General features: G+C 34.1%; 1 protein-coding gene and 1 long non-coding RNA gene across 3 annotated transcripts in view; one reads left to right on the forward strand and one right to left on the reverse strand.

Moving 5' to 3' along the window:
• Window positions 1-3,788: 3,788 nt before the first annotated feature.
• LOC117114812 (mucin-5AC-like) lies at window positions 3,789-10,886 on the reverse strand. Of its 2 annotated transcripts, none has more exons than XM_033258505.1 (6): window positions 10,558-10,886; window positions 9,415-9,575; window positions 7,419-7,515; window positions 6,337-6,420; window positions 5,226-5,702; window positions 3,789-5,101 (listed from the first exon to the last, which is right to left on the reverse strand). In XM_033258505.1, the coding sequence occupies exons 1-6, from the start codon at window positions 10,592-10,594 to the stop codon at window positions 4,797-4,799; spliced, it is 1,161 nt and encodes a 386-aa protein (XP_033114396.1). In that variant the 5' UTR covers window positions 10,595-10,886; the 3' UTR covers window positions 3,789-4,796. The 2 variants fall into 2 exon arrangements, with proteins under 2 accessions (XP_033114396.1, XP_033114448.1); XM_033258557.1 differs by lacking the exon at window positions 10,558-10,886 and adding an exon at window positions 9,907-10,039.
• A 173-nt stretch (window positions 10,887-11,059) lies between these two features.
• Window positions 11,060-12,696, forward strand: part of LOC117114997 — a 5,131-nt gene continuing 3,494 nt past the window's right edge. Inside the window, exon 1 of the long non-coding RNA XR_004446478.1 lies at window positions 11,060-11,107. This is a non-coding gene — a long non-coding RNA (uncharacterized LOC117114997). The remainder of the gene's footprint in view (window positions 11,108-12,696) is intronic.

Raw genomic sequence — 12,696 nt, forward strand, 5'->3', positions numbered from 1 at the left:
ACGATCGAGTAGGTCTCTGTTTTATTATTATTTTTCATCTCTGGGAAAATAAAAAATTGTGAACACATAGAAGGCCTTTCAATAATATTGACAATTAGTAGGCCTACAAACTATCGTAGAAAGCGTGAGGAATATTTGATTAAAATACTTTTTCAAAGAAAGTTAGATTTCTGCTCTTCAATGAAGCAATTACATTTTTGTATAACCTTTGTTCAAATACAGTATTTTATTCACCCGCGTAGTGTTATATCCTGCAGGCATTATTTTTGCACACAACGATTTGTCTAATCGGTTTATTAATCTTCCACCGAGACTATAAAATGTTCACATAATTCTTACTATCAATATTTCACTGATTTTTGAGTTATTTTAACTCCAAAAATGGGAATACCCTGTACCCGAACAAGAGGTACAGGAAAAATAGGCCTAATTCATGGCAAAGCATGCCAAAGAGAATATTATTTTGTACCAATTCCACTTTCAGATGCAAAAAAAAACTCTAGAGAGGTATTCGTTACGTTTCATAATTATTCTGAAACAGCCGACTGTCGTCATATGACATTTTTGTCTTAATTGTCTTAAAACTACGTATTTTTTTGTATTATATTGTAATCTAATAGAAGCCAATGCTCGTTATGCCTGGTTATATGACACGCCAATTGTGCATTGAGATCATGACTTATTCAGAATTATTAATTTTATGCTTTTTAGGTTGCATTGCTTTGTCTCATGCGAAAGACGGTTCGCTGTCTCGTAACTTGCATTTTAGCCCTCCAACTAAAACACAAGGAGAGGCAGCGGTGGGAATTGAACTGGGGACTTAGAGAGGTTCGTTATCTTATAACTCACCGAAACAATCCACCTATTTTATGATTGTTTTGTTTGCCTAAGAATTTATTAAAACGTATCAGTTGCTGGGCAAATGAGGGGTGAGGGGTAGATGGTTCGGCTGCCCTTCTCCCACCCTAATTTTTTTTTCATAAAACAAATGCAGAAAAAAAGAAAACTATATTCAAATTTAAATCTGAGAATGCCATTTCCGGCCATCAAGGGTACCATCATAAATTATCTTACCTCATCTTTAACCATGGTGAGGCTGAGGTGATCTGGACTCTCTATCTGTGAACTATTTGCCACTCATCATTCAGTACTCCAGTGACAGCTTAAAGGGCATTCGTTATAGAGACACTGTGGCGGATCCCCTCCCCCCCCCCCCATGGTGGGGCTGAAGTAAGAAAATATATAATATATGGCACCTTTAGATGGCCGGAAGGCACTCTTAGATCCAAAATTTGAGAATTTACTTTTTTTCTCATTTTTTTTTATTTCGAAAAATTTAGGATGGGGGTCGTAGACCGGTTCCCCAACCACCACCACACCCCACCCCACCATTGAGACAATACGGTTATCGGAGTCCGGCCATAAACCGTTTTAAGTGGAAGGTTTAAGTAATACACCATAACTGAGGATAACATGTAATGTAGAGATTAATACCACATGATGTGCGATTAACCCGCAATATGAGATTGCTAACATCTACTGTAAAGGTCAATACACATAATGTGAGATCATGGAGGTATAAAAATATTTTTTTTAATTTATTTTTATACTTCCATGGTGAGATTAACTCGCATAAAATGAGATTACGTAAATGTCAATACACATAATGTGAGACATTTGTGTATTGACATAATATAATATATTGGCATAATATAAGATTACTGTACTAACAATTAATGTAAAGGTTAATACATAGATGAAACATGTAACGTACAGTACTGTATGATGAGAGTGTGCACGTGTAATGGAAAATACAAACAAAAAGTTTAGCACAAACATGAGATTTAAACGTGTAAAAAGTATAATAAAGGGAATACTATTTTTTAAACTTATTTCTTTATTCTGAATACAAATATAATATTCATAGATAAAAAAAAAACACAACAAACTTTATTCCGTTGTGGTCCAAAATATTTAATACAGAATAAACAATCAAACGAGAACAACCAAACAATGAATCAAACTTTAATACAATACAATGAATTCAGACTAAACCAATATAACTTAATTCGAATTGGTTAGTTAATTAAGATTCAGTATATTGATTGCAAAATATGCCTAATACAACAGGCAAATCTAAATACAAATATAATAATACTCGCGTATAAGGCGACCCGCGTATAAGACGACTCCCAGGAGTGTTAGTTTTAGTTTTTTTAGTTTGGAAAACAACTTAACTTAACTACAAAAATCATTACGGAACTAAAGGTTGGGTAAGTAAAGCCTAATAACAACGTTCCATCAAACAAATTCATTAAAAATTATAATAAAGATAAAAGTGATAATAAAAAAAAAGCGTGAGAAGAGTTTTTAGACGATGTTTGTATGTCTGCCGTAAAATACGACAACACCCCTCACCCCTGTTTCATTCTCCGAATTCCTACTTTTTTTTTTCTGCTTGTTTTATGGTCTTCATACTGCATTTAGCAAGCTTAAATACGGCGCCGAATGCAAGAGGTTAATCTTCCAAAATAATAATAATAAATAAAAATATTCATCAATATCTATTTCCCTTTATTTAAAATTGCCTTTATTCATATTAACATTTAGTAGTAGCTTCATTGCAGTAGTCAATTTGCGTGTTACGGATAATCCGCACATAATACGAACATCATTTAATAAATCTAAAATTAGCCGTGCGTAGACGAACCCCTCTTTTTCGATCGTAATTGGCTATTTCAAGCCTCGTCTTTATCCATTGCAGTATACGGTATAGAGGGTGTTGTGTGATACATTATATTACTGTATTGTTGGGTTATAATAGGTCCATGGTTATATGGTTAGTTACTAATTGTTGTGGGTGTATGGCTTATTGCAATGCTAATAAATCTACAGACTATCATACAAAATATTAATAATGTAACCTTAAGGAGTACAACGTGATTATGCTTGATCAATACTGTCTGCGATAAGAAAATGATGTTTCTATTGTGTGTCCCTAGCTAATGTAGCATGAATCCCACCAAAGTTCTATGCTTATTAAGATCTTACCGCTGGTACAATCATTGAAGTAGGCCTACACTGTATTGTAATTAAATTGTATTTACTTTCATTGTTAAATATTTACCATTATAATTGTTAGTATTTTACTCATGAACCTAATAACTAAAAATAGCGTGATAGCATATCGAATAACCATAACGTGCTTGATAGAATTGGACTAATATGTTCATTGATGCGCTCGCCATTAATTATTAATCCAAGCGTTTGATAACAATGTTATGTTAACAATAGGCATGTGTTCCTAAAAACCTGTGAGTTGTATATAATGAAAGTAATGATATTAACAGAAGGTTGTTATAACTATGGCTAATGTTGTTAATATACCACTGTGCAGTGGCGTAACGCAGCCGGGGCTCTTTTACCTCTGAGATTGGATTTTTAGATATGCTCGTGTTTTAATCATTTTGTCATTGTATTCTAAATGTTTGAACGACAAAAAAAGTATAAAATATCAGTGGTGGATCAAATTATTTGAAATAGAGAGGGACAGGGAGAGAGTTTATACCTGTCTCTTATACACATCTAGATGTGTATAAGAGACAGGATCATGGAGGTATAAAAATATTTTTATACCTCCATGGTTTTATAGAGTCGGTTGCTGGGTTGTTTACGTTGATACCATCTTCTACATACCTGAGAAATGGTATATAGACAGTACACAGAATATATGTTATAGACAAAGCTTCCTTAACGCCTCAACATTTGTGGATATAGGCCTAGATTCATGGCATTTCAATGCATTATAGATTATTGTCAAAATAATTTGATCAAATTACATTACTGAAGAAAGAACAAATACATATTTGTTCAAATTCATATAATATTATGCAGTAGTGTCATAGGGCTATGTAGGCATATCAATTATTTTTTCATACATAACAATTTGTTTAATCGGTTCTTTATTTTCCTAACGAGACTATAAAATATTATGTAAATATTCGTACTCAAACATATTAGGCATACTGTGTGATTTAGGATTGTATAGAAATGAAATTATTCTCATTATTACTACAGTATGTAATTATTTATAATTGTAATTGCCAAAATAGGCCTATAGGCTACGCAGACCAACAAAGAATATATTTGTATACAGGCAACTGCCGCTTAAATGACTCACAGAAATTAAATTGTTTTAGAAGTGTATATTATCCATACCATCGAATACATTCTCAGAATCTAAAAAAGACAGAAAACAATAATGTTTCTTTCACATCTTCATTAAATCGGATATTTTCATTTTTATCCTTCCTAAAGCGTCGTAGTGGCCATAGTAGTAATCATATTAGTACCCCTGTTTGATCTTTACTAGCAATTTTGTATTCATTGATAAAATATGAGCAAGTATTTTGTAATTGTTATTTAACAACAAATTTGGTCGACAATTACAATCCCTAGACAAAGAAATTAAATATTTGTGTCAGAACCAGGAGCATTATTATAAAAACACAATACAATATTTTCGAGATCGAAGAAGTATTATTACGCCCCGATCTACTATCTAACTTGAGGTATACCTTTTATCATTATGTAGATAAATTCAAGTAGTTTTGTTTTTCACTTTAATATTTCTTCCTTGTCATTTGTCGTCAGTTCCGTTTAGAAACCTAATACCATTTGAATTGTTCCAATAATACTAATAATAATATTTTTCTATATAAAAATGTAATAATAGAAACTAATAATTACGAAGTTCATGGCGACATATTTGACTTGGGACACAACATGAAGCCTTACTAGCGCACTTTCACGAACTGAAAACGAGCTCGAATATTCCGATCTGTATCCAACTGCATCATGACATCGGTGTCAACTTGCTTTGCAGTTGTCCATTCGCAATAGAAATACTTGCTACCGTCAAAATTATCTTCAGGTGGAACCTCTACAATGTTGACAGCATAACAAGCCTCATGACGCTTGCACCCTAGAACACATTGAATCCGAGAGACCGATACTTGGCGAGCGATGACGTAATCAGGAGAGCAAACTTTGTTGGAGGATTCACCGATCGGAATATTTCTCATGAAAACAGTTTTTTGATCTAGCAACAAAAATCCACATACACATTTAGAGAACTTGTATAAATAATAATATTGTGTTTTTAATGTACTTTTGCTAAAATGATACCACTACATAATTCACACCAAATGAGAGATGTAACTTACCTTTATACGTGACATTTTGAAAACAGTTAGCGATCATAGATGTTGGTTGCACGTCAGTCATTGGTAGGGAAATGGCTCGCGATATAGTTGCTTCTTTCCCTTCGGTTGTCATTGTGGGCGTAGTTACGGATATTGCGGTTATTGGTTCCGCGTTTGTCGTCGTATTCGGCGTAGTTAACCATATTACAGTCGTCGGTTTTTCAGGAGAAGTTACCAATGTTGTTAGTATTACGTTGGTCGTTGAATCTGGTGTGGTAACCGATGTTGTAGCGGTTGACGGTTCCGTGTTTGTCGTCGATTCGAGTGTAGTTGCCGACATCGTAGTTGTTAGTTCAGCGTTAGTCGTTGGACCAGGGGTAGTTCCCGATATCGTAGTTGTCGGTGCGTTAGCCGTTGATGTTTCGGGCGTAGTTTCCGGTATCGTTGTTTTTAGTTTGACGTTAGTTGTTGAATCGGGTGTAGTTACCATTACCGTAGCTGTAACATTAGTGATAATTATGAAGAATATTATTTTACATAATAGTGTGTGGTGTAATCTATTAAAACGGACTTCGCTATAAGTTATTGTAACAAGAACTTCCCAACCCTCCTTGTTTTTTTCGGCACTTATATTATGCCTACATTAAACGAAATAAACATACTTGATACTTTAAAAATAGTGTCAGAAATAAAACTTTGAACTCTAGATTAAATTAATGCAAATTTACGTGAGCTTTTGGCTACTCCTGCAGCGATCGTGAATGCTTTTTATGCCGCTGCACCATCCCTATGGAACGAACTACCTAGTGAGGTTCGTCATTCTTCAGCTTTGATGGAGTTCAAAATTGCTCTCAAAACCCACCTCTTTCAATTATCTTTTTTTCTAATAGCGCTGTGAGACCATCTGAGCAAGAATGCTTAATAAATATTCAAATTATTATTATTATTATTATTATTATTATTATTATTATTATTATTATTATTATTATTATTATTATTATTATTATTACTGTTATTGTGTTTAGTATTATTATTATTTTTATTATTATTATTATTATTATTATTATTATTATTATTATTATTATTATTATTATTATTATTATTTTTAAATAGCAACCTATAGTTAGCTTACTTGTTTCGCAGATGTAGATCTTGAGAACATTACAGTCGTCCAATCTCCATTTATTGTTATTTGATCTCATGTAAACGCATTTACCTGTAGATGATGAGTGCAGGTATATTCCAGTTAACATATAACAAACATGTAGTAAATATATATATCAAAAGATGCCTAAAGTTTATGTAGAATAATAATATTTAGATAAGAACTGCCCTTTATAACCTCAAGGAAGAGGCGCATTATAAATATCCATACCAGTACCAGTACCAAATACTGTAATATATTTAAAAAGTATTTTGTGAGACGTTGTCCATCAGTGTTGTACATCATGGAGAAAGAGTGAAAAGGCGCTCACGTTTTTATTATGAAATGTATAGATTGGTAGCTACGTAAATATACATACAGCGAATAATACTATGATGGATAGTGTGGTGAAATTCTGGTCCAAAAGTTTGTGTTAATTTAAGCACTTAGAGGATAATGTGTTTCTGCTTGCCGCGTTTGGAAAGGGAAATCTGTGTTCACACGCACACAGTATACTGTCCCTACAAATGCTCAAGCAAACCTTGTAGCAACGATTCAAATATGTGTGTGAACCAACCTTATATTACTTAATATCAACATAAACATAACATGGGAACGGTTTGGTTTCCTAACCCCGAGGTCAGGGTTTCAATCCCCTCGTTGTGCATTCCACTTGTGTCCTTGGGCTTTATCTGCATAGCTCCTCCCCACCCAGGAGTATAATAATGGGTACCTGGTAGGGTTAAATGCTAAAATGTGCTGATGTAGCTGCAACGTTATGGAATACTCCCCAGGGAGTTTGTGTTCCATAGGCGTTTTATCCGATGACCGTTGGTAATAATGAGAAGCGCTTAAAGGCTTGTTGGCGTTAAATGCTATATAAGTCTAAAATACTGTATTATTATATTATAACAAATGTTATCATCAGCATTTTGTTAGGTTAATTTAACAATTATTAACACTTGTAGCATAATAGTCAATTGTGTAGTATATACTGTAAATATAAACAATTATTGTATTAACGCTAAGAAATGGAGACGGCATCTTAAGCTAAAATATTAAAGACTTACGGTGGTTGAAATTATTGCTTCCCTCATTATTGAATTGAAAATGTGTGTATATAGGTTCTGTACCATCTACCCAGGTAAAATCTGCTGAGTTTGCAACCTTAAACAAATGTTAGTCAATGTTTATTGATAATAATAATAATAATAATAATAATAATAATAATAATAATAATAATAATAATAATAATAATAATTACTATTACTATTACTAATATTATTCATCATCATCCTCATCATCATCATCATCATCATCATTATTATTATTATTATTATTATTATTATTATTATTATTATTATTCATGATCTTGGTGTTCACAACTTGATACGGTTGAATTACGTATAGATTGACGTATTACAAACTTCACTTCGTTTAAATAAAATTGCCTATATGGAATCTTTGTACACTGATGATGACACATCTGTCGAAACATGTATGTAGCGTAAGGCCTAGCAATGGCTAGGCCTTATTAAATTGTTCAGGCATTGCCTGAAATGATCGTTCTCAAAAGTATCGTCATATTTTTGAATTTTATTAGTGGTTTATTGTGTCATCGATCATTTGGTAACATTATTATTATTATTATTATTATTATTATTATTATTATTATTATTATTATTATTATTATGTTAATAATTAACAATAACAATCAAAATAATACCAATAGTTCCGAGTACGAAAAGACGAAGAGGGATACGACAGACGTGACTTAACATTGAGAGAAAACAAGATAGCCAAGGCACAGTCAAAACTACATTCTATAAGAAAATACAGAGCAAAAAAACACAGACCTTCGTGTAAGTGACATTCAGAGAGATTAGAATGACAGGAACGACATAAAAACCAACAGAATTGGACAAATAAATAAAATGATTACAGTACTAGAGAATTCAAGATGAGGTCTATCCAGCGTCCAAAATAAATTAAGATATTTAGGATTATGAACATGCCCACAGTTGTCTCATCATTTTGAGCATTCGATTGACCCTGAAGACAACATTAAAATTAAGGTTTAATTTATTAAAAATAACAAGATATTTATGGTGAGAAACCCGATCAAGAATAGAGGGACTATAGAATAAATAAATATTTAAAGGCATTTTTTAAAAAGTATTTCGCACTTAGGAATAAGAGCCATTTGGCAATCAATGACCCAATAAAAAAAAAACCTTGAAGAGGAGAGGAGAAACAATTGTGAACAGTTTAAGTTCATCGGCAAAGAAGATATAATTTTTATTTCCTGAAATTTAATCTAAGTTATATTAATGGAAATGTTGTTTCTAAACTGACCAATCGGCCATGTTTGTTTTGGTCACATGGATAACTTAACGCTGATTAACGCACTCTGGTTACGTTAAATTTCGTTGTCAACGAAGTCTATTTTACGAATCAGTCGAATGATACTCAACATAAAATCGTCAAGGAAATGAACCAGTCGAATAAGGATATTGATATGAAGTTGTAAGATGTACTTCTACTACCACTTTAAAATTCGAATAGGCCTAGGTTAGGAAGATACGGTCGGTTAGCCACCGATATAAGAGCAGCAGAAGTCTTTAAAATACATCTAGGCCTAATTCCTGTTAATTTACCACCAGATAACTTCGACATGTTTAGCAACAAAATTTCAATCTGTTCAGATGCTAAGATGTTTTGGAATGATGACACAAATTAAGATAATCATCAATGCTAACGTTAAGCAACAATTATAGCTGAAAGTACCTGTATAATGAAAATAATGTTTAAACATATCGACTTTATACAAATAATGAATACACGAAAAACGTCCCCATATGGCACAAAACAGAAGGTTCAGAACATTTAAAATACTTCAGACTATTTTGTCTCTGTTTCAACAGATTCATAAATGTTATTGAATTTATAATTTTTCGTGGAATAATGTTTAAAGTATTACCAGGTAAAATCAGGAAAGAGTAATTCACTTTTCTCTGGTAAAATTGATCCATCCGATCCATGTGGTTAACTGATCAATATACCTACCTTACTAAGCCCTATCCACATATCGCCGCTGTTACTTGGAAACGTGTCGGCTATAATAGCTTGCTCATCCTCATTGTTAATCGAAACAAGACTACAGGATACGGTATCCCAATCTGAGGCAGACGGCGACAATATATAATCAGCATTTATTCTACCTAATTCTTGAAATTAAAAAAAAATCATAAAGTGTATTTCAGTAAAATTTATTGTCATTTGTAAAAATTAATTTTACATAGCAATACAATTGCAAGGGTCCGCTCATTAATAAAGAGAAATAATAACAAGTAACAATTTCCAACGCCGGACACCATTCTAAACCTAAATCAAGGTTTCAATCAATCAATACAAAAGGCCTACAACTACCTCTGCTTCTTCTGCTGCTGCTGCTGCTGCTGCTGCTGCTGCTGCTGCTACTACTACTACGACTACTACGACTACTACGACTACTACTACTACTATACTACTACTACTACCATGGAGGCTACGGTATACCTCTATGCTACTACTATACTTTTACTGCCGCACTACTGGTGTTGCTGAAAGTACTGCTGTTTCTGATCTTCTGCTGCTAACACTATACTCGTCGGGAACTAAAGTCTCTTTCGAAGACTTATTTTGGGCTCGTCTTTATTGATATGTTTTGGCATCGCCACAGATAGAATCGCAGGACTGTCGCTTGATATTTTGACTCGATCCGTATCTACATTCTTTAAGCCGGTTTTCCACTATACTAGGCGAATTTATTCGCGCGAATCGAAAGCGTCGTTCATACGCATGAGCATTCGCATCTCTATACGAGTTTTTGCTTCAGCGAAATTGGTAGTTCGAACTGTTTCTACTTTTGCGAAGCGAAAAATGTGCGCAACTAATTGGAGCTCAGGAACCGAACCGACGCAAATAAATATATCTCGCGCAAATAAATTCGCGATGACGCAACACTAGAACGGATTCAATCATGCACGACTGTCCTACGTTCTCAGCACAACGTAGATATTTGGCCAAATTGCGTCCTAGAATCTATGCGACCGCGAGAACTCAATGTTCTTGCATACACAGAGGACTTTATGTGACGTTATTACGTTCTACGTCCATACTGTCGTCGTGCAATTACAAGATGATATAAGTTAACCAGCATATACCTACCGAATAACAAGAGTATGATCATGGTTTTTGTTGTCATATTCTCAAATTCTCTAAGATCCTGGATGAGAAACGCCACATAAGAGGTTGCAAACGAAAGGTACTGTGTTGAAAACAAATCGATTCTCCTTACTTAAACTATAAAGCATGCATATGTATATGTTATCAAGTACACACTTCATAAAAACTAGATTAGATTAAATGAAATCACTGTAATCAAAGAAAAGCAATAAGCAACTTAGGGATCGATGCAGAGATACTCATTATGTCGAGGGCTGTGCGTTTGTTCATCGAGTAATCAGCCAATTATAGGCCTAGTACAGGTTGGTTTGAAACCAGTGACCCAATAGCCTGCTGCCTATTCTTGTGTGTTTTGGCTAATTGCTGAATAGTTTACATTGGTCGAATCGAGTCACGTGTGTCAGTAACGTTTGAATGTGTTTAATAAAATTATACGATTATATAAGGACATGAGGAAACCGCAAATTACGAATGGTGGTGCGGCGGAAAAGATAATCGTCCAGAGAGCATGGCTTGTCATGACAAGAATGTTGTGAGTAGGCCTACATTATTAAATAACAGCAGAATAGCTGATGAAATTAGTGGTGAAGCTTGTTGGCCATCGGTCAATTGAGAATAGCAGAACAGCATGATCATTGCAGGTTTTTTTTGAAAACTTTGATAAGAATGTGTTAAATGTGCAAGTTGTCGGAAAAGGAGTAGGACTAGGCTATAGACAAATGTAAGAAGATGAAAGTTGGAAATATACTGTCTGTCCAGGGAGCTCTCATCTGTCCAAGATAAATATCCTCACTTTGATATTGACTAAAGGAGAATGCGATTCCACTCCACACCTCAAATCATGCCAACATCCACAGTCCCAGGATTGATTGGATTATTGAGGGGGCGTTTATTCAAATTAGAAGGGGACGCTTATTTAAACGGGGCGCTTAAGGATATTTTCACGTTTTCGAGAGGGGCGCTTATTCAAACGGGGCGCTTATTCGTGCGAGTACGGTATCTCCTCTATTCGAAACTAAAAGGAAATTATTACATTTGTGGGCGAAGAGGTCATGTTGTGTTGTTACATTTGTGGGCGTTATCACATAATTATGTGAGCGATGCTCGTCATGGTGAGAATTCAAAATAAAATGTTGACCATTTTTCCAACAATCATACTTACTTTCCTCGACACTTATTTTGAACATTATCATTAGGAAAATGTTTAAATCCATGCTACCCTATACCTTACACTTTTACACTGATTGTAGGCCTACTGTAGGCCCTACCAGAGAGGTACATTCACAATACATTATGGTCGTCCACTTCTATAGCGCATGACACAGTGCATAACAAACGTTATGTAACCACTAATAATACTCAGGGCCAGTGGCGTAAGTATGGGCAGTGCAGTCAGTGCACAGCACTGGGGCCTGGGGCTATTGGGGGCTCGTTAAATAGGTCTAATGATCTAAAAATATAACTTTTAAAAAATCATATTTAAACTTTAAAAGGACCCTTCAATTTACCTATTACCGATTTCCCAAACGCTGCAAGTAAAAAAAAAATAAATAAAAAATAAACAATAAACAAAAAAACAAGCCCTGACGTATACGATGCACTAATCTACTTTTTGAAATCACATTTCTAAAGCAATAAAATACCGTCACACACATTTGTGTTTGTGGTATTTTAAAGTTGGTTCAACTATTGTGTACGTTTTTAAACACTTCAGATCATCATAACTTCACGAATACATTTTAGATTCACTTCACTGCAAGTAAGTCGATGACTGTTGAATTATTGAATGGTAATTATTATTATCGTGATGGAATAGACAATATCTGGATTTGCGTCAGGAGAACCAATTGGGGGGCCTATATGTATTTGCCCAACCTGTCGTGAAAATGTATTGAATAAGGTACTCAGTGCGTGATAAATAAAATAATTTCGTCACGAACATTTGTATTTGTGGTAGACCCTATTTTAAAGTTGGTTCGACTATTATTGTGTACAATTTTAAACACTTCAGATCATCATACTTCATGAATACATTTTAGATTCACTTCAGTGCCACTGCAAGTAGGTCGATGACTGTTCTATTATTGAATGGTAATTGTTATTATCGTGATGGAATAGACA

The sequence above is a fragment of the Anneissia japonica genome, unplaced genomic scaffold (assembly GCF_011630105.1).
Source record: "Anneissia japonica isolate Jap-2015-1 unplaced genomic scaffold, ASM1163010v1 scaffold287957_len1322810_cov207, whole genome shotgun sequence".
Lineage (NCBI taxonomy): Eukaryota > Metazoa > Echinodermata > Crinoidea > Comatulida > Comatulidae > Anneissia > Anneissia japonica.